Source organism: Haliotis asinina, chromosome 4, assembly GCF_037392515.1.
Source record: "Haliotis asinina isolate JCU_RB_2024 chromosome 4, JCU_Hal_asi_v2, whole genome shotgun sequence".
Lineage (NCBI taxonomy): Eukaryota > Metazoa > Mollusca > Gastropoda > Lepetellida > Haliotidae > Haliotis > Haliotis asinina.
The window spans coordinates 6,718,158-6,743,888 of record NC_090283.1 but is presented as its reverse complement, the minus strand read 5'-3'; the positions used below and the strand labels follow the sequence as shown (position 1 = coordinate 6,743,888).

At 41.5% G+C, this 25,731-nt stretch overlaps 2 protein-coding genes across 4 annotated transcripts in view; one reads left to right on the top strand and one right to left on the bottom strand.

Annotated features, from left to right (window-relative positions):
- The window catches only part of LOC137281228 (receptor for retinol uptake stra6-like), a 28,824-nt gene extending 21,707 nt beyond the window's left edge, over nucleotides 1-7,117 (bottom strand). Inside the window, exon 1 of one of the 2 annotated variants that reach the window (XM_067812363.1) lies at nucleotides 6,659-7,117. The gene's annotated coding sequence lies outside the window, so the exon portion shown is untranslated. Of the gene's footprint in view, nucleotides 1-6,201; nucleotides 6,472-6,658 lie in introns of those variants that run through there. The other variant, XM_067812364.1, reaches the window with a different exon arrangement.
- A 7,515-nt stretch (nucleotides 7,118-14,632) lies between these two features.
- On the top strand, nucleotides 14,633-22,273 carry LOC137281227 (serine-rich adhesin for platelets-like). 2 transcript variants are annotated; one of them, XM_067812360.1, is made up of 5 exons: nucleotides 14,633-14,734; nucleotides 17,321-17,922; nucleotides 19,767-20,945; nucleotides 21,088-21,116; nucleotides 21,538-22,273. In XM_067812360.1, exons 2-5 carry the CDS (start codon nucleotides 17,598-17,600, stop codon nucleotides 21,730-21,732), a joined length of 1,728 nt encoding a protein of 575 aa, XP_067668461.1. In that variant the 5' UTR covers nucleotides 14,633-14,734; nucleotides 17,321-17,597; the 3' UTR covers nucleotides 21,733-22,273. The 2 variants fall into 2 exon arrangements, with proteins under 2 accessions (XP_067668461.1, XP_067668462.1); XM_067812361.1 differs by lacking the exon at nucleotides 14,633-14,734 and adding an exon at nucleotides 16,469-16,991.
- The last annotated feature ends 3,458 nt before the right edge of the window (nucleotides 22,274-25,731 follow it).

The window sequence follows — 25,731 nt, the reverse complement described above, 5'->3', positions numbered from 1 at the left end:
GCTCTTATTGCATACAGTTATCTCCCTTGGTATGTTGATCATATGTTCATCATTTCCCCAGTTCGTGTAATTGCACCAAAGATGACACCTAACACACATGGTGTTATTCAATGACACATGATGGTACAAAATGACACCTAGTTCACTTTCCATATCAGCTCCCACATTCCATTTCTTCCAGTGGACTTGTTTGTCCATGTTATCTCGCAGACTATTTATTGATCGTGCGCTATGTTAATTGCTCATGTCTATGATTATATGTGATGTGCATAACATTGTAAAATATACATTACACATTCCCATCGTAATTTTTTTTTCAGCCACATAGCGACGAACAAAGTTTGCACACAAAATACAACTGCGTCTATCAAAGTACGTATTTCTTCATTCCATCATAATCTGGAAAGGGAAAAGGTCACAGCATCAAATTTAAAAAAGCAGTTTGTCATACACTTTGACAATCATAAGTAACTGGACGAAAGCCTCACCAGTCCAACCCCACAATCAAGTTGATTTCGACATTGTCGTGCTGGACTGTTGAGTCGGGATCGTGTCAGCTCAGACGCGAGGGAGTTATTCTTATTTATACGTTATCTTCCTATCTGATATCACTGCAATTCAGTACCTCGACCTGTGCTACCGTGATACACCTGACCACGTTGCCACACATAGTGCTGACATATTGCTGGAATGAGGCTATCGATATTGGCATTCACTTCAATACACGGTATTCTGTTGGGTTGAGACCCATCCAGGACATCAGAGATCTAACCCACTCCACAAAATGTGAGAATGGAAACAGGTAGTCAGAGATCTAACCCACTCAGCCTGCCCGACTTCCACAAAATGTAAGTATGGCGACAGGTAGTCAGAGATCTAACCCACTCAGTCTATGTTGGCACATCTGAACCAACACAGTGACGGAGATGTAATGTACATACCGTTACATACCAGCAAATACAGCTGTACGTGTATTGATCGCATGCTATTAACATAAACACACACATATACGCCATTTGTTAGAAAGACTCATATGTAACATGTGTTGAATTACAAGACAATACCATCATACCGTGGCATATAGCAAATTATTGACTCTCACACCGCAGTGATTATTGATTCTGACCAGCGACGGACAGATTACCTAATCCTCTAATCCCAAGCTCTGAGCAGGCACATATTACGCATTTAAGCTGTTCGCTCGCATTAAGCGTGTTTAGTGAAGTTTAGTTTTAGGCCGCTATTAATATACCAGAAATATCCTGGCAGGGGACCCCATAATGAGAACCCATGTAAGAAGAGAACCTAGACTATCAACGTGACGAGCAAGCTCTGTAACCTCTGGGCTTTCCCATCCCCGTGTTTCGTGGAGACACAATACTACTCCAGACTGACATTTCGTTGCTTTATCGATTGAAATTTACCGGAAACCGAAACTGAATATAAGTGAGACGAAAAGGAAACCAACAGTATTTGTTGATGACAGCAACAAACTTGTGACATTTGTAACTGTTGATTACTTGGTATTACTAGAAACTAATCTCAACAGAACACATGGCTGATACACAGATTAATCATAACCGTTGAGTAAAAACAACGAATCCACGGCGTTTTAAGAATTAGGTAACTTACCATATGAATATCAGAGGGTATCTCATGCCGGCCTAATGTCAAACTGATTTCTGAAGATTTCACACTTTTATAAATTCAACTCAAAACGATTCAAATCGCCTGTCATTTTCAATACAGTTAACTGACGTGCTCGTCTATAAATCCTTGTATTTCATGAGACCAATTTCCCCCCACCTGAGAATACTTTCTGTTTGTCACGTGACAGACTGGTCAAGTACGGCTAATGTAAATGTCCTTTAATCACGAGCTGTAGGTTGTGTACACAAACCCTGTGCGATGGCAGTATGTACATAGGTAGGTCGGCGTACCCACTTTGAGCAATGCATACGGTTGAAAAAGAATATGAAAACACAGTCAAACATACACTGTGTACACACGGTTGACGTATAGACCTCTGACAGTCCTCATTTCACAACCTGCTTTTCTATATCATCTTCCCTTTATAAATATCCCATTGAACTAGTTTCATAACTGGTCTCTGCTACACATGGGAAACAGGTTCTTATCCACGTTTTTTTTAAATGTTCATTACAAATATGTCGAAATGTTTTGTACTAATTGCAACAATTCATTTTTAAAGTGGATAACATTCATGGGTGTTTATATATTTCAGTGTGGGCTGACGGTGAAGTGCGTGTAGTAATGGAGGTTCCCCTGTTCAGAAGAGGTCAACATAGACATTACTGACTTTAAAGAAAGTCTCGGGTAACACTGTCCTCTCTGTGTGAGTACAATAGAGATGGCATGGATGAGAGCTGTGCTACCTGAGGCCCGGGGTACGATGATGAGTCAAGGCAGTCTAGGTGCTAGTATGTTCAAACACCTGATTATGACTTGTAAGAAGAGAACTGGGGAGCGTCCTAGATGTTTTAAAAGGCTAACAGAAAATAACCCATCGTGAGATTGCATATAATACTGGCCTGCATCTGACAAGGCACTATCTAATCATGCAATATGGTAAATGACTGACAACAAGGCATTATGTAATCAGACAGTAAGGTAAACGACTGACGACAAGGCACTATGTAATCAGACAATAAGGTAAGTGACTGACGACAAGAGACTATGTAATCAGAAAATATGATAAAAGGGTGACGGCAAGACACTGTGTAATCAGACAATATGGTAAACGACTGACGACAAGACACTGTGTAATCAGACAGTAAGGTAAACGACTGACGACAAGACACTATGTAATCAGACAGTAAGGTAAACGACTGACGACAAGACACTATGTAATCAGACAGTAAGGTAAACGACTGACGACAAGACACTATGTAATCAGACAGTAAGGTAAACAACTGACGACAAGGCACTATGTAATCAGACAATAAGGTAAACGACTGACGACAAGACACTATGTAATCAAAAAATATGATAAAAGGGTGACGACAAGACACTGTGTAATCAGACAATATGGTAAAAGACTGACGGTAAGGCACTATGTAATCAGTCAGTAAGGTAAACGACTGACGACAAGACACTATGTAATCAGACAGTAAGGTAAACGACTGACGACAAGATACTATGTAATCAGACAGTAAGGTAAACGACTGACGACAAGACACTATGTAATCAGACAATAAGGTAAACGACTGACGACAAGACACTATGTAATCAGACAGTAAGGTAAACAACTGACGACAAGATACTATGTAATCAGACAGTAAGGTAAACAACTGACGACAAGACACTATGTAATCAGACAATAAGGTAAACGACTGACGACAAGGCACTATGTAATCAGACAGTAAGGTAAACGACTGACGACAAGACACTATGTAATCAGACAGTAAGGTAAACAACTGACGACAAGATACTATGTCATCAGACAGTAAGGTAAACAACTGACGACAAGACACTATGTAATCAGACAGTAAGGTAAACGACTGACGACAAGGCACTAGGTAATCAGACAGTAAGGTAAACGACTGACGACAAGGCACTAGGTAATCAGACAGTAAGGTAAACGACTGACGACAAGGCACTAGGTAACCATGCAATATGGCAAACGATTGACGACAAAGTACGATCTGTGAATGCAAAGACTTACGTTCGAATGCAGAGTCTATGAACCAACTGAAACAACATTTGGAATATATACATTTACCTACATCGCTTTGTATATAAACATGCACATAATTCAATGTATAGTTTCCAAATTAACTGGGTACTAGTATATACCCAAGAAAAGTAGTTTCATATTTGTAATATGAAGCTCAAGACAAAAGCAATGCTGCAAACGTGCACATATTTGTCTGTTTCAACCTTCAACATAACCGATTGTTCATTTAACTGTGTGTACACGTATGTGTGTATATGTATGTGTGTATGTGTATGTGTGTATACATGTAGGTGATTAACAGATGTGTGTGTGTAGGTGTGTAATTTTGTATGTGTGTATGCGAGCCCACGCGAGAGTTTGCACGCATGCATGTGTGCATCCACACATGTGCATATAATACATATCTGAATCAACACATACAGCTGAATACACCATCGGTTTAATACGGAAAGCTAAGTTGTGTTTGGTGGTGCCTCGGGTCAAAATTAGATTACTCTAGTGGAAGATAACAGTTGGATATTATCACAATAAATATATTGGAATTCATCAACACAAACAAACAGACTGTTGTATAGATTTGATATATTGACGACATGGTAGAAGATTAGAATCACAGTGGTAAGAAATGTCGATTGCGCGGTTCTCCCGTACCAGTAGCATATCTGTGTCAACAACTATGGACATAGCGACACAATCGATGCAAGAGCCTCTATGAAGTAGTAATCGTCCGATTAAGAGAAATAATCTCAGACTGGTGGCAGTGAGTAAAGGACCAAGCAATTGATCGTGTTTTCTCATAATCGAACAATTGGGAAACGTGTTTGCATCAACAATATTACTCACAATGTTGGTTTTGTGTGTTGCAATGAATTAATCATTGATTGTGATATTTTAACCAGCTCCAACACTATAACGACAAGTACATAATATTTACTATGCAAACACCTGCATGGGTTCTCACGTTGGCGCCAGTGCAAAACTAAGAGAAGATTTGTCACTGTGACCGCCATACGTAACCTTTTGTCTGTGACCTACTGATACCGATGAGATAACAAAACAATGTACACATAAAAAGTACCTCGCTGTCATCTTACTTTTATGCATCATATTATGGTGTTTAAGAAGCATATTGCATAAATTTCAACACTTTCCTTTCTCTGATATTGCAGCTAATATTTTGATTAATTTAATCTTAAACAAAATACATTTATCACAGTAACATACTTCACCATTGTCACTTACAAATGTGACACTTACCTATTACTATCGGTCATATGCTTGGGGTGGATGGAAAAAAGTGACAAAAAACCTTACATGTCCATATGAGATCGATGGAGACCCAATTGCTCAAGGTTTGGGTTTTTAAATCAATATCAAATAGTGATGACACCAAGTAAAAAGAAATGGTGAGTGTATCCGGTCCTATCATAGATATTCACCGCCAATACGATGTCCCCAAACAGCAAAGGGCCGGACCAGTATCCCACACAGCTGCAAACCAACAGCAGGGTATGGTTGACACAGGACAAGTTGACTACACCTGCGAGGTGAGGTGGCAAGTAAATAGCTCGAGTACGTGCACACCCTGAGGGGTAATCCTTTATCGACACATAGTACTTCACATAATACGATGTGGTCGTATTTGCAGTATTAATGCAGCTATAGAAAATTACTCTTTCTAACATGTAGTGCAGAGCAGTACATTCAAAGGGACCCATTGAAGGTGACGTTTACCGTCGCCTCCCGTAGTATAGCGCTATGCAGGCATAGAACGTTCAAGCGCAGACAAACAAAGCTGTGCTATTGTTCTTAGCACTAGAGGTCTCGATTTGTTAGCCACCCTGGCATTTCGTGATTCAGCTTGAGGTCATTTTCGCTAGTGCATACTAATATACATATCATTATGTATATCTTGTACACGATGATTGTGCCAGTTAATCTTGTAGTCCAAGTATCGATTGATTTGAACATTTCAAAACACTGTGAATTATAATACAATTTCCAGTTTATGTATCGACTGTCACTTCAATCTTTCTGTTCTATTACCCAACAAGACTACTGGAAGTTATGCTATAAAATATATTTCACATAATAGACAGATTTATATTGTCCGTATATCATTATTTTCAGTGGTTAAATATGGATTACTAATTCTTTATGTTTCTAACATCTGTAACACCGAAACATTGCTTTACATGGCTGAGAGCCTCAAACCGGACGTTGGTTTCACCTGGTCACGGGTGGTGGTTATCCATACACAATACCTGGGATTAACAGAGACTTGTGTTTCTATTGTATGTAGCCCACTGACCACTGACTTGGCAATGACTGGAAACTCATATGCGTCTCCGTCACAAGTAGCCAAGCAGATAATCGCCGTGGGCAACCAGAGCTGTAATGGAGGGTTGTATTAACGTCCGCATGGCTAATTCATTAGTATTAAACATGATTGTTCAAAGTTTGCAACAAACGGAAATGACAATTCATTGAACTGAAACACCGACCTGTTGGTTGATTTGAGCGCTGTGTTACACTGATGGTACGGTCGTATCACGGCTGCATGTGTCTTGTTATCAGCTCTCACCTGCCCCATCCACCTTCACACACACCTCTCCAAACAATCCACTTGAGCAACAAACGTCACAAACCGATTACGAAATCTAAGCCGATAGCCCCAAAAGAATGTCCCTAGGGCGGGAGAGGGCACCCACCGCCCACTTATAACACTAAGATTAAGCAAGACAACAGTCATTCAGCTACTGCGAGAAGGAACTGAACTCTGAGTAATATCAATGCCCTCATACGCTTCACATTTTTGTCATGTTAAGATCGAACTCCGCCTTTCAGTTAACTGAAGGCTCATTCGTCCATGATCTCGCCTCGTCGTGTTTATTTATGTACGACTGAATTCAACGTCGGTAACATTGCCAGGTGCTTGGCGTCAACACGTGCAAGTCTTACCTCGGAAGTGAACGCTGTACAGCTCTCGGCGAAATCAGCTACGGTTAACGCTGTACGGGTTTTAAGCGACTGTCAACACCGACAGGCGTATATACAAGTAATCTCCACGCGTAGCAGTGGTCCACTCATTGAAGCACGGGCTTGACATCAAGACAATGGGGGGCTGGTTAACAGACCCCTATAGATGATCGGTAATCGTGTGACCTGATTAAAATCCATATCTTCTCTCACCTAGTGCCGCCGACATGTATATCTATCCTTTGACCTCGACTGTCACGTGATGTCGGTTGATTCATCAGTTGAAGACTTGGAATGTTATTGCCATGGTGATGACGAGAGGCTATGCTTGCGATGGCTCGTGAGTCTGATCGACAGCGTGTAATAGCAGTTCTCGCTTTTCACTTACTGGTTCTCAGTCCCTGCAGAACATCACATTATCTCACCCAATTATCACTGTATAATTCCTCTGTAAGCAAAGCTCTGCTTCTGCTCGAGGTACGGCCGGGTTGATAAAGAATTTATAGCTCATTTCAGAATGGTTTAAGTCAATTAAGTCAATTTCTATCTGACTGTTGACTTTGGTATATTGATTAGTATACAATGCTGTGCATGAAAGCGTGATGCAGCTCCTTTTTGGTGATAACCAATACCACACATGGATACTTTGAAACATACCACACATGGATACCTTCAACCAACTGCTGTTATAACGGGAACACGGATTGTACGCTCAAAAAGTATTTTTTGCTAATTAGTTTGAAGGATTAAGTGACATGTGTCTTATTTTCTTTATACATAAACATACTCAGATGATATGAATCGCGAACAAGGCAGTGAAAGGATGGGCCAGTTTTCCGAGGAAAAGGAGGTAAATGACTAATATAATACAGATCAAGTTTCCAATCGCAAATGGGCCTCCTACTGGTCCACATCGACCTACAACTATAAAACCAGCCAACCATGTTTCCAACATTGCCTGACAAGGCAGGAACTACTGAGTGAATGAGGGAGTAAGTGAGGAAGTGAGTATGATTTAGCAATATTCTAGCAACATCACAGCGGCCTTAAACAGAAATGGGCTCCACACATGTAACGAATCGAACCCGGGTCTTCAGCTTGCCAAGAGAACGCTTTAACCACTAGGCTACCCTACCAGCCCTGAAACAGTAGGATTAGAGCAGTGATCATCGATAGTATATCAAGATAATCGCCGCCCCCCTTTGGAATGTCTTCATGGTGATGTAATTGTTGCTTTAAACACATTCTCCAGCTGGATCTGTTGTCATTTCAGGTTCTGTCCGTCTGACGCAGTGGAAAATAAAAATTATATTAATTTGCACGTTTCAGAGAAACCTGTGATCGATGTTACGAAATCGACGTGAGACGTGAACATAACTTATTGATATAAAGATTGTGATAATGAACCGCGGCTCTCTGCGTTGACGGCAGAAATCAATTGAAGTTAAGCAACGTCCGTCACATAGTCCTTGGATGGTTGACCGTGTTTGGTAGCTTAACTCTTGAGAGTTCCCAGAACGTCTGTCCTCCCCGCAACGAATCATAAATGTGGTCTCGTCTTAGGCAAGTGAGTTCAGTGTGTTCAGAACTGCCTCTTTTCACACAGCAGAAAATGGGTACCATGTGGGATAAGTCATATAGCTATTAACCTGCCTGGGTAATACTGTCCATCATATGTCCATTGTATGCGCTTAGAACACGTCCGTGCTGCGGGCAATTGAGCAATATACAAGATGCCAGTTATTTTCGTTCATTATCATTAAGGTGTGACTTGTCTCGTGTACTTCAAGTCATACCGGATATGTACCACACCCTTGGCCTACCCACCGTAATGTTAAACGACAACACGAACTATGATTATTACTTCGCAGATATCTCCAGATACGATATAAGTGAACTGAAACGGCGACAGCAATCGATTTTATTTGCTAAACGTACACTCAACGATCAACGTAATATTTGAGTATGTCACTAATGACAGTGTTGTCGTAGTCGCAGCCATTTGTCATGTGGGAGTTACGTCCGTCAGGGACGCGGCACCCGTGACAAGCCACCTCCTCATGGTGGGTGCTGGGTAGCGCTCGCCCTCCCGCCGACCCGGGGGAGATAATTGGACCACCAGCCTGTTAGCCGAAGGTTTCTTGTCGGTGGAGGACGGGATCCTGGTGGTTGAGGGCAACGGTAGCTTGGAACAATGGTCCTTTGTCCAACACACCACTTTGGCCTTTACTTCGCCTTGACGTGTGGTTGAACTGGCCCGATTCAATAATTCGGCTGGTCACCCTTAACCCTGTGGCATGCATTTTTACTGTGTCTTGACTCGGTCCATTCATTTTTTAATATTTCTAGATCTGTGTTCACGAAGTTATGTTCTCGAAGGTCTAAGCCGTGACAGAGACCGAAGTCTCGCAGATAAATCTGTTGAAGACATTGGATCTCAGCGTCGATGTCGAGGTATAACTGAGGCCAAATGTTTTACATATCGTGAAGATGGTCCTGTGTTCTTATCTAACACATATCTTTTTGACTTTTGACACCCCAGTTTTACCACTTTCTGTTCAATCACTTCTCCCTGAAGATACAGCTGAAACATGTGGAAGATCCGTGCCGTGTATCCATTTCATAAACTACTTGTTATATATGTACGCTCGGTATTTTCATCACTTTCTTTACACACGCACTCTCTCTCTCTCTCTCACACACACACACACACACACACACACACAGACAGACAGATATGCGACAGACAGAGAGAGAGAGAGAGAAAGAGAGAGAGAGATGCCTCCGATTGTCTAGTTAGTTGTTCTGGCCATACTTTAAATTGAGTGCCTTGTTTTCATCGCTATATGACAGATAATATTGCAGATGAAATATAAACCTTTAACTCACTCCCTCACGCCCTAGAAGGAACATATTTTCGTCACATCCTTAGGACTGATAGGTGACTGTGTGGATCGAAAAAGTAAAGCCTTGAGAACCATGGGACGAGCAAGTCACTAACATACAGAAGCGATCAGCGATCAAATATAACAGATGTAACCGATAGTCATGGCAGATGGCACTGCAAATTGTTCAGACTAAATTTGTTACCTTGCTTACATCGCTTTATATGACAGTAATACTACCGAGGCGATGTAAATTTGTAACTCACTCACTCACCCCTCGAACGCGGGGCACCTATGAATTTGCGGTGTTTGAAAACGGTGGAAAACTTTGAATAAGAGGAAAGTGGTTTCTTGGAGGACGCTTAACCGATTATGCTGCCTCTGATAGATACCTGGACATGCAGTACTGTCAATCTATAAACGCCATTTTACAAAGATAAAAAAGATTGTTCATTATTTTCAGATTTCTATCAAAGTTGATGCCTTTGCAGTGGTGTATAATTTTCAAAATGTGTGAGCCGAAGGTAATGTTAATTTTGCTTCATGGGGCAGAAGTCTGGGAGCTAGATTGTCATATCAGTTCTAATGTAGTGAAACTTCAGCTTGTAAGGCAGTGTACTTGGTGTGAGGATGTACGTAGTGACTGCTACAGATTTTCCACACGTGACGTTTATTAATGCGTACAAACGCTGTGTCAGTATTGGTATAATCTGTTGAAGTGCCGGCGTCTAGTTTTCCTAAAAATGTTATAGTCTAATTTAGTTAGATGTTTCCCACAGTGGTAAAATCAATTGGGCTTCCAAAATTAGATTGCTGCTGAATAGTGTGGGAATCGGTTACGTATAGGAGAGTCGTTGTAATAACAACTTAGATTCATTTCTATTAAGGTATGTATGCAATTGATTAGGGTATGTATGCAATTGATTAGGGTATGTATGCATTTGATTAGGGTATGTATGCAATTGATTAGGGTATGTATGCAATTGATTAGGGTATGTATGCATTTGATTAGGGTATATATGCAATTGATTAGGGTATGTATGCATTTGATTAGGGTATGTATGCAATTGATTAGGGTATGTATGCACAGGGTTCATAATTAACACCTACATTTGAACTTATTCATATTCACTCTATAAACTTGCGTTTGACTTCGAGATTTATTTAAATTGGGGTAGTGTGAACTCTGTGTAGCTCTCATACATTAATTATTGAGAAGGGTATGTATATCGATACACAAAGGAATGTTTCATTATGTCATATGAGTTCGGTAGGTCATCTCTCAACACGCTAAGCCTAAAAAAAAAAACCCAAACCCCACAAGAACAAAACAAAACACCATACCAAGATTTCCTTTTGGGAGCATGTGAACAGGCTGAATACACCTAAACATAATGTTTCTCACTTCACATTGGCTATACATTACTTTACTATTATTGCATAAAGCGAAATAAAACTAAATTCACTCACTCACTTCTTAACCTGAACTGAGCAACATCTGTTTGCAGTCACTACAAATTTGCAAATTCTTGGGATTGACTAGTGACATGACCGCTCACAATAAGGATTTATGTAGCGTTATATAACGTCGACCCGTCAGCCTTCTCTTCTCGCTAACAGTTATTCAGCTGGAAGGCGATTACATGAATCACTGTCCTAAAGACAGCGGTAGTCTTTGTGAACTAAAATAACATCTGTTTATAATGTATTCCTCATCTCAAGCTGCCCGTACATCAACCATGGTGAACTGATGTAAAAGCGAATCAATGTATTCACACAACAAAACTCCAAAAAGGGTCTCATTTTTTATCATTTATTATTATTAATTATTATTTCTTTAGGTTGGTTTCAATTTCAATTTGCATCCGTAATTTGACAGTTCACATGCCGCCCACATAGAAATAATCCATTTGGTTTTTTTATTTGTATATTATTATTATTATTTATTTTACGCAATTCCTACATGCCGCGCCGTTGGCACTATTGTATGCACTATTGCAGTGTTATGACGCTGCCTTGATCAAGTTACCGATGCCTGCGTCATGGTTTGTTTGTGTCCAGCACCGTCGCAGGCGTTCATGTGTGTCACGTAGTGTGTACGTTTGTTAACGGCACGTTTCCTTGATAACGCTCCAGTTGCCGGCCCTTGGCAATCTATTGATTACTTCCTGTTCGAGAAAGTTCTAAGTGAATGGCGATGCTTCCGCTCTTTGCTCGAATGTTCCCGCCACTGTGTCGGTGTATATAAAGGCTGGTTGTTGTGTTGAGACTTACACTTGGAATTACTGGAGTTGTATGCTTCTGCCTATCATCGACTGTTGTCAGCAACACCATCTGAATCATCTGACCAAGAAGACTGACACTACGTGCCTGACTGCTCCCTCAATAGAAACAAGCTTCAGTTGACATATCCGATCTCACTGTAAAATACCAATATTCTAGAGAGTTAATATTTGATATCAGTGACCCATTACCTTAGACTTGTGTCTCAACAGCATTGTACTTACAATCTGAATTGTGATTCATTGTCAGTTGCTCATTGTTTGCTCAATATATTATTGAGTATTTTAGACTTGTTTGTGTTACATTTGACGGCTCCGAGGGGATATCGTATATCATTTGTCACGGCCATTTATTAACTTAACACTTGGTGAAAATTAGCAAACCCAAGGATATTACACAACCATTATCAGGATTACAACATCACAGAATGTACACGTAGTTGGACATGAACGAATGTGCATGTATTTGCATTTAGATGCACAATTGTTAACTACTCTCTCCATTTACAAGTGAAAATAATTCAAAGTAGGTCCAGGAGTGGTGCATTTATACGTCAACAGCCTTATATTTGTCCAAGGTACGATAATCAGTCAGTCTAGTAATGAACACGTGTTCACAGTTAAGTGAACATTTCCGAAGTTCTGCATTGACATCTGTGACTATACAAATAGTATGTCTAGCTGAAGAGAGTTTCAAGAGTCTATCACGTCTTTAGCTCTGTGCCAAACAACGTTTTTCTTCTGACCCGAACAATCGTACTGTTCAGGCAACATTTTTGCCAGTCTCTGTTTGGGATTCAGGTTGCTACTATTACAATCAACATGAATGAAACGCCGGAAGCACCAGTCAGTTGTTGTGGCTAATTCCCAGAAGCGCCTTTCTGTTATTGACACAGCAAGCGTATCTGTGTTTCTGCTTCATGCCCCATGATGGAAACAGTCAACCGAAATAAATGCAATGTCTTTCCTTCAATATATGTCTTCATCATTTGTTATGTCAGTAGAGTTAATTGCGAGGATAAATATATTTCGAAATATGCGAACCAAAATTGACAAAACGCATGATGTGTGAAGTCAATAGCATATATGTTATTCGAAGCGAATGAATTGGCCCTCTAGGTCACCTTGACATGACTCGTGCAGACGTCATCAAGTGTGATTACGCCTTCATAACCAAGAAGTATGAACATAAAACTTCCATAAAGTCTGCAGCAAATACATTTTAGTGCCTTTCTCCCTTGTTCCCTCACAGCTTCAGGCGAGGGAGGAACGGGGTGGGGGCGTCAAGGGCGTCCCTATTCAATCAGACTATGTGTGTTAAATGTGATGAAAGACCCCAGGACTCTACATTTGGCACAAGCATGGTGAGAGAGAGTGGGCGTGAGATGTGTGTGTGAGGTGTGCTGGGAGGGGAGGAGGATCCTGAAGAAACGGGACCACAAATTGGCTTCACACATTGTACCCATGTTTGTACCCATACGGGGAATTGAACCCCGGTCTTCGGCGTGCCGAGCGAACGTTTTAACCACTATGCTAGCCAGCATCCCCACACTCCTTCAGTGTGTATAAAATTATATGAGGTATTTGATTGAATGAATCAAATATCATTTCTTCCTCTGTATGTGTGGTCGGGGATTGTCCATATACCTGTGCTTCTTCAGTAATATTTGTCTTGCAAAAGTAGATTCATATGGAAAGCTTTAGAGCTAAAACGTTTGATTAATGTGTGTGGTATTGTGCGTGTGTGTGTGCGCGCGCTTGCACTGAGTAATAGTGGTTTTAAGTACTGACCAACTGTGATGTATTCAGACACAGTATATATATATGTCTTCCGTACAGATCTAGTATTGCCTTTTTAAATAAATCCCGACATAGTTACATAAATATAATATATTCATTTCAGAGCAAACTCGAGATTTAGGAATATATGTGGCTATAATGTAGAATAGTTCAACATGTCAATACACACGTCTATTAGACATATAGCGGTAGGGTAGCCTAGTGGTTAAAGCGTTGGCTCGTCACGCCAAAGGCCCGGTTTCAATCCTCCGTATGGGCATAATATGTGAGGTTCATTTCTGATGTCCTCCTCCCTAATATGACTGGAATACAGCTAAGTATGGCGCAATAACTAAACGCTTCTTGAGCAATATTCCTGCAATATCACGACGGAGGACATCAGATATGGGCTTCATACATTATGCTCATGTGGGGTGCTGAACCCTGGTCGGTCTGACGAGCGAGCGTTTTAACCACTAGGCTATCCACGGGGACCATTTGATATGATTTGCCCGCACCGCGCATGTGTTTGTAACCCCATTGGAGCAGTAAATTCTCACCTTTCAGCCAACACCTAGTCTAAATGATTCTATTTCTGCACAATGAGGTACGTTTATATATATCCGAGGCTTCTCTCTCTCTCTCTCTCTCTCTCTCTCTCTCCCTCTCTCTCTCTCTCTCTCTCTCTCTCTCTCTCTCTCTCTCTCTCTCTCTCTCTTAAATAGGTTATTATGATATAAAATCTCTGACCCGTCGGAATTGAGCAGTTTAGGAAATTAGTTTAGGATATGTGTTGCTAGTGCTTTACATAAAATGGCGTGCAGTTTAGGTTTGTCAGTACGTATCCAGAAAACATCAAGTCAAGAACAACAGAGGGTAAAACACTATTCAACCTGAGCTCAGAGTACGGTGGAACAAAACACCAGTAAAATATTATTTCTGGATAACATAATTTTCTTGACATCTAGCTCAATGAAATCGGATATCTCAGTGCAAAAGTGTTTATCAATAATTAATTGAAAAGCGGTCGATCTCTTGTCGAAGCACGTTTGTGAGCGATCGACACGGGACCAGAGCAGCCACCGCAATGACTGGAAGTGTTCCAAGTGAAGGTAAACATTCTTAGCTTAACATTCCATTCTGCATATTTCAGAGTGTTTATTTTAGATAGTGGAGATAGATGCTTCAATGTTAAGTTCAACTTACAGTCGGTGTTACAGTGCCCCACCTCAAAGAGCGCATGTAGTATTAACTTTACCCTGCCGCTGTTCTAACAAGCATACTAAATTGAAACACAAAATACTGATCCCGACCAGGGCTAGGAGGATCAGGTCACTCCCCAGGATGACACTACCAGAGTGATTCTGGCCCAGAGTCAAACCACTCCGCTGTGGATCAAACCACTCCCTTGAGAATCAAACCACTCCACTGTGGATCAAACCACTTCCTTTGCATGATCAAAACAACCTTTGCAGGATCAAAACACTCATCCGCTGCAAGATCAAAACCCTCCTAGAATAGAAACATACTGTCTCCCCTACATATGCTGCATTATGTTTTACACTGTATAATATCTATGTTCTGTATAATGTAATCTATGTTATGCCACTTATAGCTTATCCAGTGAAGCGATGAGGTCAATATTTTTCACGCGCAGCGAAGTACCAATTCATTTTTTGTCGACGTTAACACTTCACGAGATAAGTTAAAAGTGCAAAATCAGTGAATGTTCCATTTGTTACATATTTTCCAGACATTCGGATTTCAGGGAAAGCTCCTCAAACCAGCAATGGCAATATAAGAACAAAGGAATGTGATAACGAAGTTGAAATTCTTACACCAGTAAATCATATATCAAATCATATACGTTGCTTTTACCTCAAGTGGCTTTGGCTGTTTCTGCTGGAAATCAGTTGAGTTCCCGAACAATTATTCATGTACATGTGGTACGTGTAAGATATTGGTGTGCAAAGTTGAGAAAACAAATCAGTGAACTTTCTTTTGTGGGACTAAACGAATCAAGAAAATCTTTTTGTGGAGTCAATTTCTTCTGTTGTAAATACTTTCGTGATATAAGAGGAAAGTAATCTGATGATAACATGAATGATTATAGCTAGTCTTTGATACACCTGGTGTATCCGACAATGAATCTCTCTTTATATACACCGTTTATAGTACCTTATTATACATCTCTAAAAAAAAAACGACCTCCAGTCGACTCGGAGTAGCCAAGTGGTTAAAGCGTTTGCTCGTCCCGCCGATAACCCGGGTTCGATTCCAATGCGTGAAGTCCAATTGTGGTGTCCCTTGTCGTGATATTGCTGGAATATTGCAAACAGCGGCACAAAATTAGACTGACTCACTAAACTACCGGCTAGAAAGTAATCATAACAAACTGTGTTGTCGGTGCTGTTGGTGTTGTCTGTATTCAGGCCTCTAGCTTCATCGTCTCTAGCTTCATATTCACCTAAAGAACAATACAAACAATAGCTGATTGTTACCGGAGGGATAATAATCAGTGAAATCTGAACAATTCAATCGATAGAAGAATGACAGCAGCAATGCAGCAAGCAGTCCGTGTTGGTGATCGTCAGCTCGCTATGACAATTACAGGAATTATTTCCTCTTCCACCGGCGAGACTGATCTATATGTGTGTTGTGGACGCTGTGGGCGACTTCAAACAACCTGCCCTCTCAGACAGGAAAAAGAACTAGGAGCGTAACCATGGTAAATCGATTGTTTCATCTCGAAACACGACAGACCACAATGGAATAGATTTAAGATATCTTTTCAACACTGAAGAGTTTATGGTCGAGACCCTGATTATTTGAACAACACGGTCAATACAATCAACTTGGGCTGTCGTTCATCCACGCCATGTTCTAGACCTTGTGCGGATATTCTATGTCAAAACTTAAATCGGATTTACACAATCCACAAGGAGTGTGTACTGACATGACAGAAGGAGAATCAATACAGGAGGAGGTTCACCGACACTGTTTAATAATTGAATGTTATTTTTACTTTCAAAAATCCATATAACGCAGACGTGCTCTAGCAACCAACAGAAATACTTCTCATCTGCGTATACTTCTTCTCAGAGTACACGCATTGATGTCGTTGTCATGAGGACGAGTGTGGTAGATGTTGTCCATGTTGACTTATCCAACGTCACGGGAACATGTCAGTGAAAATATGATTTCCTCATATTCCTTAGTACTGGTCGATTACTATTGACATCCATGTTCATTGACTATTGACGTTCAGCCGGAAGATTGTCTCGGAATTCAGTATATGGCATGGGACAATTTCTGTGATGCGCCACTGAATCATGGCATCTGTTGGATACAACTGAACTACGTCGTCTGGTAATGTGAAATATTTGAAAGTTTTCATAATTTGTGCCTTTAAAGTTACGCAGCTTGAGCCTGATCACGTGACAACACGAAGACAAAGACTGGAGTTTTGAATGGACTTTTTAGCATTATGTAATACTCCGACTGGCATCCATGTCAGCTGCTGACAGAGCTTAAATTCTCTCCATGGTGGTTTACAATCAAGCCACATTTCACTTTGACCGCTTGACAAAGCCTTAGTTAGCGGACGTTTGTTAGCATTAGTAAAACAGGGATTTTTTCAAATATGTATTTTTGTCTTTTTTAAACTATTATTATTCTGCGTATATTCTCGACTTCAGCCTAAACATCATATTCAAGCCTTCCCGTTTCAAGAAAGATAGAAAACAAAGAGACCACCTGAAGACCAGCGACTACCCTGGCATGATCTAATAAACTGTGTTTCCATGAATACAATTCCACTCTCTACAAGACATTCGTTTTCATCGCCAACTCCCAGAACAAAGATGGTGACATTACTCGTTACGTGTGCCTAGAAGACGCGTCAAGTCCAACTGATCAAGCACTACTGGTATGGTATGTACAGATTCGATGGGACTCTTGCAGGAATAGCCGTAGATGGATGTGCCAAAGCTGTACGTCAACGTCGTGTGTCTCCTGATCCTCATCCCGGCATCAGAAGAGCGGCCAGCCAGACAGCATCATGCTAGGTTCAAGAATAAGCACAACATGAAGGACATCATCTTCCAACAGGACCTGATCAAGGAGCTGAAGGCGAGTAGGGTGGGATGCGCTTCCCAGTGTCATATTCAGACGACCTGCAAGTCTTACTTCTACAACAAGTCAACACGCCGATGTCGGCTTCATTCTACCATCTTCACCGACACCACAGGAGCCATACCTACAGAGGGATGGGACTACTATGGGAGACATGCAACTTCAGGTCAGTGACGAGTGACGAATGTTATAGGTGACTGAGTTCAGTTTTACGCCGCACTCAGCAATATTCCAGCTACGTGGCGGCGGTCTGTAAATAATCGAGTCTAGACTAGACAATCAAGTGATCAACAGCATGAGCATCGCTCTGCTCAATTGGGAACCGATGAGAGTCAACAAGTCAGCGAGACAGTTCACCCGATCCCGTTAGTCCCCTCTCACGACAAGAATGGGTTTCTGAAGACTAATATTCTAACCTAGATCTTCACTGGTCGGATGTTATGAGAAAGTGCTGTAGAATGTATCATAGTTATATCATCGAGTGCTGCAAATATTCCAAAGAAGTCTGTTGTTAATACTGATTATGTAAACACTCTTCGTTGAACCACAGGCAAACTGTAGCGCAAATGGGTTGCGCAGCACAGAGAAAATGACCAGTCTTCTTACATGCGAGCGAAGCGAGCAAAGGTTGGCAACGTACTTTCCTCAAAATATAATATCGCCACCATCAAAAGTATACACCTATTTCTTCACTTGGTTGTGCTCTCACATTTTCCAACCCCATGCTGAACAATTACTCACGTGAAATATTTTTTAATTCAACAGTTTAAGCGCAACTCGTGGCAGATCAGACCGTCCTTCGCCTCCATTCCCCCTTCCAGCTTCCGGTTCAAAGGAGTGAAGAAACAGGAGTGTATTATTCCACATGGAATACTTACTGTTACCTCCCCTGCTTCATTCGCCCTTTACGCCAGAAGTGTTTTATGTAGAATAAATGTTACGAAAAGTCTAACAATAGCGACGACAGATAAGACAAATAAACCCCAAAAGGTTCATGATAAAATTAGGCAATATTTGATTTCTTTCTAATTTCTGCTTATTCTTGTCCAGGATAGAATAGGCCTTCAGCAACCCATGCTTGCCATAAACGACGACTATGAGTGTCGTAAGAGGTGACTAACGGGATCGGGTGGTCGGGTTCGCTGATGTGGTTGACACATGTCATCGGTTCCCAATTGCGAAGATCGATGCCCATGCTGTTGATCATTGGATTGTCTGGTGCAGACTCGATTATTTACAGATTGCCAAATATAGCTGGAATGTTGCTGAGTGCGGCGTAAAAGTAACCCCACTCACTCCCTGTAAATACGAGTCTGGACCAGACAATCCAGTGATCAACATCATTAGCTTCAGCATCCGTAATTGGGACAGGGTGGCACGTGTCAGTCAAGTCAGCGAGCCTGACTCCCGATCCCGTTAGTCGCCTTTTACAACAAGCATGGGTTACGTTCGTCAGTTCTAACCAGGATCTTCGCTGGTCCCATGGGATACCTCAAACAAGAGACACCATCTGCAAAAGTTGTACAGTCAGACACTGAAAACACATGACGTAGATATACATGGGTATGACAGTGCGTGTGAACACCCGGTGTCATCACTCGCCGTCAGTGATCCACTCGATACTGCCATCGCTGTTTGCCGTTTACCACCAAATCCAATCCGTGTAAGAGAAAATGAATACTGGTGCACAGTGCTTACCTTTCTATGATGATATGAGAATATTTATTTAGCAAATCGATTTCTACATGTATAATGTAATACGTTTAAAACACACTCGCGTTTAGAACGTGATCAGTTTTCACGAATTTTATTTTTTTGTCTTGACCATTTGTACATGCCAGTCACATCGCATTTCACGAAATGTCCATATGGCAGTAGATCCCTTAGAGTTGCAGTACAATCAGGTCACTCACTACAATATATTTACACTTCTTATTTGGGTATGTGGTACTAGTTTAGTCAGTGTATAAACGAAATTTTAACTCACATTTCTTTGACTTCTCTTTGCAGTTAAAAGAAACATGGCAAAGACGACAGCAAAGGCACCAGATTCGGAATCGTCAGCTGATATAACTGCTTCAACAGGGACGACGCAGTCCTCTGGGGTGGAAGTTTCAGAAGAAGTCAGAAGTTCTCCTGGGACGACGGAGGAAAGGACAGTTACAGAAGCCGGTCTAGAAACATCCCCTAGCGACACTTCCACACAAAAGAGTCGTCTGTTGTCCACACTGGCAGCACGATATAGGTCCAGAACGTCAAGCGGCACAGAGATGGGTGGAGCTAAGGAGAATCGTTTGACGAGTCGCATGGTGACCAAACCATTTGTGAAGCTGTGGACAGTCACTCCCGAGTCTCTCCCTCCCGGGAAGCTAGCCTCCATGTCCACTAGAGACAGTCTTTCAACGATGGAAGGGGGGATTAAAAGAGCATCTGGGTCGCATGTCACCACAGGACCGACTGGTAATGTGATCTCCTCTTCTCGCACATCCACCTCTTCCACTACTACCGCCTCCTCCATCTCCTCAGCCTCGTCCACATCCACATCCATACCAACAACTGATCGGGACACAACTCGTAATGCAAACACACATTTTTCTCAACCAGTGTTGTCAACGCCAGGTAGCAGATCAGATGATGATAACACATCCCCACGAACGGATAATATGACAGAAACTGACAGTTCCACATCGTTAATATCAAAGGATACAACGGTTGGCAACATAGGTCAGGTGGTTCCAACATCTGACCACAACGAGGACCAGCACGATGAGCTGAACCTTCTCACCACTGAAGATCATGCTCAGTTGTTTGAATTGTCAACCGGTCTGGCGATTCCAACTGAGACAACCGGAGACGAAGACGACGACGAGGCTGGGACGATCACAGTCATGATGGTATTTGGTGACGATGACGATGACGATGACGATGACGATGACGAGTCTGAAACTACCAAGTTCATGATGGGACACGATGTGGAGTCCACAGTGAGTGTCATATCTATCGGTGGGGACGACGACGACCACGAACACCATCATCACATACTGGGCCATGACGTGGACGATGACGGCGAGGTTTCCTCTACGACTGATGTCTCAGCCATTACACCTGAACGAGGACCCCAGCACGAAGGTCACGCTGGCAAGACCACCGAGAGGAAATCTCCTTATGCTACACTGAGACTCGACAAAAGTAAGATTGTATATGATTGTAGTGTGAACACAAACACCAAGCAGAAGTTCGATATCGTAAAGTGTCTGAAACTAGTAGCCTGGTCATGAAATTGTCACCTTTTTCACAATGTAGTTGACCGATGTATGATTTCTTCTTGAAGGTATGGCGAACTCTGGGTCTTCGGAATCGGTAGGTATTTTTCAATAGCAACATAGGCAATGGATAACTAGATTTTCTTTGTTAGTAGCGCCTTATATTTCGTCTGTAGAGGTTGCCCAGTCAGCTCTTTACCCATGGTACTCATATCTTTACAAGTGGAACATATCTGCAAGACAATTAACGACATTTCTGATTTCTTAATACTGAAGGCTGCGAAATCATCATATAGTTGAACTATTGTTCAAAGGGCCACAAACCAACTTCCTCGCTCGCATATAATTTGAATTTTTAGTTGCCAAATTTCTCTCGAGGAAAATGTTAAAAAGTGAAACGGGTGTCTTTTTTATGGCATAGGTCAAATCAGGACATGTCCACTTTAATTAGGTTGCTCCAGAATATTCAACCGGTAATATCAACCTCGCCATTGCTGTATCCTGTCTGTCTGTTCCAGCCGACCTCTACTGGAAGTTCTGTAGCGGGCAAGGTGGCTGCCTATGTAGTGTTTGGAGTGGTTCTCCCTCTGTTGGGTGCGGTAGGCTATGCTGTGTACCGTCGGTGGAGGACGGGGTCCTGGATTCTTCTACACAAGCAGGATGAAAGCTTGAGCCTACAGCTCGTGTCCTCAACCGATGGACTGACGATGTAAAACAGGCGATACAGCCTTTTGTTTTGGGGTGTAAATGTGGGGAGTGTTGTGTGTGATGCTTTGTCACGATTTACCTAAATGCATAATTTATCAAATCATCAAGCAAATTATTCCACATTTACTCTTCCTTTGTTACAAACAACATCGTAAGCTGTTACATTGCTGAAACAAATATGGTCATTATTGTGGAAATGGCCACTTTGGCAGAGATTCCTTATGAATGTGGAAAGGGTTTTACTGTTTTTAGTTTCTCCTCACGAACTAAACGATCGGCACTCATTTAAAACCAAATTGATGGTTTGGCAAACAGTGGTTAACAAGTTTCCAGATCAGTAAGATAACTCTGGACAAGGTGGAAACACTCGCCAGTCAATTACTGTCCGGTACGATGACAAAGAAACTATTTTTCTATGGGTTGATGAATTAAGTGTACTATATTTTGTTTGATCAACGACATATGTATTACTGTTCTTGCCTCTGATATGACTGGCGATGACATATGTATTTTACTATTGAATGTTGTTTTAAAGGTACATGCTGATACGCTGTGTTTGTTATGTACAGATGTAAATGTATAAATGTACAGGCGCCTTGGTTGCTGGAGCATGAGAACAAATGTTTCTGAGGGCGCAGTATTGACGTGGCCAGGTCAGCCTAAGATCATGTGGCATTAAGTTGGAACCTCGACATGGATGTTGGACTTTTATATAACTCTATTCTCAATCAGCAAATCAAAATGTTTCGCAGCTTGAACAGCTTGTTTTGCACACATGAATGTTGCTTTCTGACTGACTAAGCGCTATTTTATAATTTTCCATGTATCCCGCTTACAGGCGATGTATTATTTTCAATGTACACCGCTGGGAATTCCGAACTCTTCTGGTGCTTCATGGTAGTACTTCTTTGTCTCGAACATCATTAAATCACGCATGAAGCACGGAAACTACCGATGTTATGCGATTGAAAAAATTCGAGGGAAAGGGAGATAACTCTAAATCTGTTTACTTTGTGTCGTCTGCAAAATGGCGATTCGCCTCGAGTTCAACAGATCGAAGTGCTTCAAACAGTTTGAAATTAATATTCTGGTGTTCGGTAAGATAAATGCGTTGTTCACTGGTCCCTCGATGTCAATGGGCTCATGTACCCACGAGGTTTGTTTATGTTTATACTTGACTCTTGAGCCCATGCCCCCCTCGTGACTAGTGGACAACTTTTTAATTTTTAACCTGTCAAAAACCTAGATTCCTTGATATAAAGAGACCAGATATGGTGATAGGTCCACGGTGCACAATCTGACATGACAACATGTAAGACCTGGCCTGAAGATAATCTCAGTCTGTCGAAAGCTTTCGTTCCAGTCGTAATCTGTAATTACGTTCTCCCTGTTGTGAGCCCTTCCCTGACAATATGCCCTCTCTTCCCCAATACTTCATGCCAAAGGATAGTATTTTCGAATGTAACATACACTCGGATTCAGATTAAGTGCCCAAGTATTACTACTTTAACATATTTAATTCATGCTTTGAATACATAAAAAAACACGTCCCCTGTTTACCTTAACGTCCTCGAGCTCACTACGTAAATACTGCCGATTTCACTCAGGAGCGTTGGACTACTCTCATCCTGGTTCGACACGGGCTAGCAGATGTCGTAACAGGAAAAACGGGCAATTGTCTATTGCAGATAACTGAACCCGTCTTGGCAGAGACGTATAAACCCAACACGTTTGACCGTAAGAATCAATCGTCGAAGGTCTTGTTGTGCAATGCACATTTGATGTTCCATGGCTGAAACAACGCCAGTGCGCAGCAACTCCCCCATTGCTCCAACCTCTTCACAAATCCAGATCATAATAATTATATTCCACACAACACATGTAAACTGATTTGGGGTGTGATTTAACTTTACCTTCGGAATCCCTGGAGATTTACTTTGTTCTGCATGTGAACATAGTTTATCACTGAAAACATTTACGTCACATAAAACTGCAGAACATTCATATATCTTCGATTAATTGCAAATTTTATCATTGTACAAAATTGCCAAATAAATATAAATAGTACACGTGTTTATCATTTACTAATACGAAACAGCTTTCTGATATTTGAACATTTTCCGGACTCCACCAAAATGTTGTTAAAGAAACTATCATCACTGAAAACGCAAAAGTTGTTATCTGTCGCGGCGGGTTGAAACCGCAGAAAAGAAACAGCCACTATCTCGTCGTGCATGGGATACACATGCCTGATGAAACATGAAGTTGAATGCTGATGTGAAACAGTTGATGATTAAAGTGCACGATTTTCCCCCGTGTTGAAGCCGAAAGGTGCTAACCATTTTATGCCATTAATAAATTCCGTAAGCGGGCATCAAAAGCTTTTAGAGTACCAACAAGTGTACTGACAAATGTTCTCGAACACAACATTGTGAGGGTGATGCGAAACAGGTAGGGGTCGTCTAAAAATCACACAAATTAAAACATTTGGACAGCTTTCAAAAGAACCTTGTAAGGCAGTCTATCAATGAGCTCTATTCTGAAAACAAATACATTTCGCTGAAAATTTTAAGAAAAGCATTTGTATCAAGAACCCAACCTCAGAGTTTCAAAGTATATACTCTGGCGACTCTTACGGGTATCGTTATAAGAACATTTCGGGGGAGAATAGGTCAGTACTCTGTGAACGCCCTGATATCGTTCACTTGAAAAATAGTGTTCTCGGGGTTATAAAGATGCCCGAGAAAGGGTTCGAGCCAGTGTACTTGGACGAGACCTGGATCAATGCCTCGCACACTGCCAGCACTCAGTGGGTACCCGATGGAGGTGATAAGGGGTCACGTAGAAAGCTGGCTCTGGGGAAAGGAGAGCGATTAATAATTCTCCATACTGGTTGTTCCAGCAGTCTTTCACCCAGACTGCGACTTGGTATTCAGGGCAAAGTCCACAGATAACAGAGAATACCAATCTGAGATGAACGGTGCAGTTTTCCTCGATTGGGTTAAAAACAAGTTGGTACCAGCTCTACCAGAGAAGTCTTTTCTCGCAATGAACAATGCCCCACACCACGGCGTGCAGGGTCCGACAGTAAAGTTCCGAACAGTCGAAAAGGTGATACATCATGGCTCGACAATTTTCAGATCGCACGGCTTTCAAAGGCAAAGGAGCCTCACCCATATGAGATCATAAAACCCCACAAAGGTGAACCTTTCTACAAAGTTGACAGTTACATAAAAGGTAATGGTTACGATATTCTGGGACTTCCACCTTATCACTGTGACCTTAACCCCATTGAAATGATATGGGATATTGTCAGTGGAGGTGTTGCCGGATCAAAAGCAAATTTTAGATTACGTGACGTAGAGGTTTGGGTTAAGGAATACCTTAACAAAATCACGACTGAAACTGTGTCAACGAGGCAGCTAACGTCATTGAGCAAGGTTACTGGTCTCGGAATGGTTTACAACAGGCAACTGTGGCATCACTGTGTTTCAAGATGGCCCCCCGCCATGACTGGCTGTTCCGTGTCTGTGGTTCCACCCCACCTCGACAGATAGCATCATGTGCGCAGAGTCGGTATATGGTCTCTGATTTGCGTTTTCAGTGATGATAGTTTCTTAAGCAAGTTTTTGGTGCAGTCTGGAAAATGTTCAAATATCAGAAAGCTGTTGGGTATTAGTGAATGATAAACATGTGTACTGTTCATATTTATGTAACAATTTTGTACAATGATAAAATTTGCAATTCATCGAACCGTTTCTGACTCAAGCAGACTGTAAAGATAACCTTCAGTCCCTCTCTATTAACAGGAGCTGTCAGAAAGGTTAACTTCTACAAGTACATATTTTAGACCTAATGCCCTGAATGCTGGATGAGAGAGAGGATGAAGGTTAACCTTGTGGTTACAGCATTTTCTCGTCACATCCTGGGTTTGATTCACCACCTGGATACAATGAGTGAAATCCATTTCTGGTCTCTCCTGCCATGACGTTGCTGTAATATTG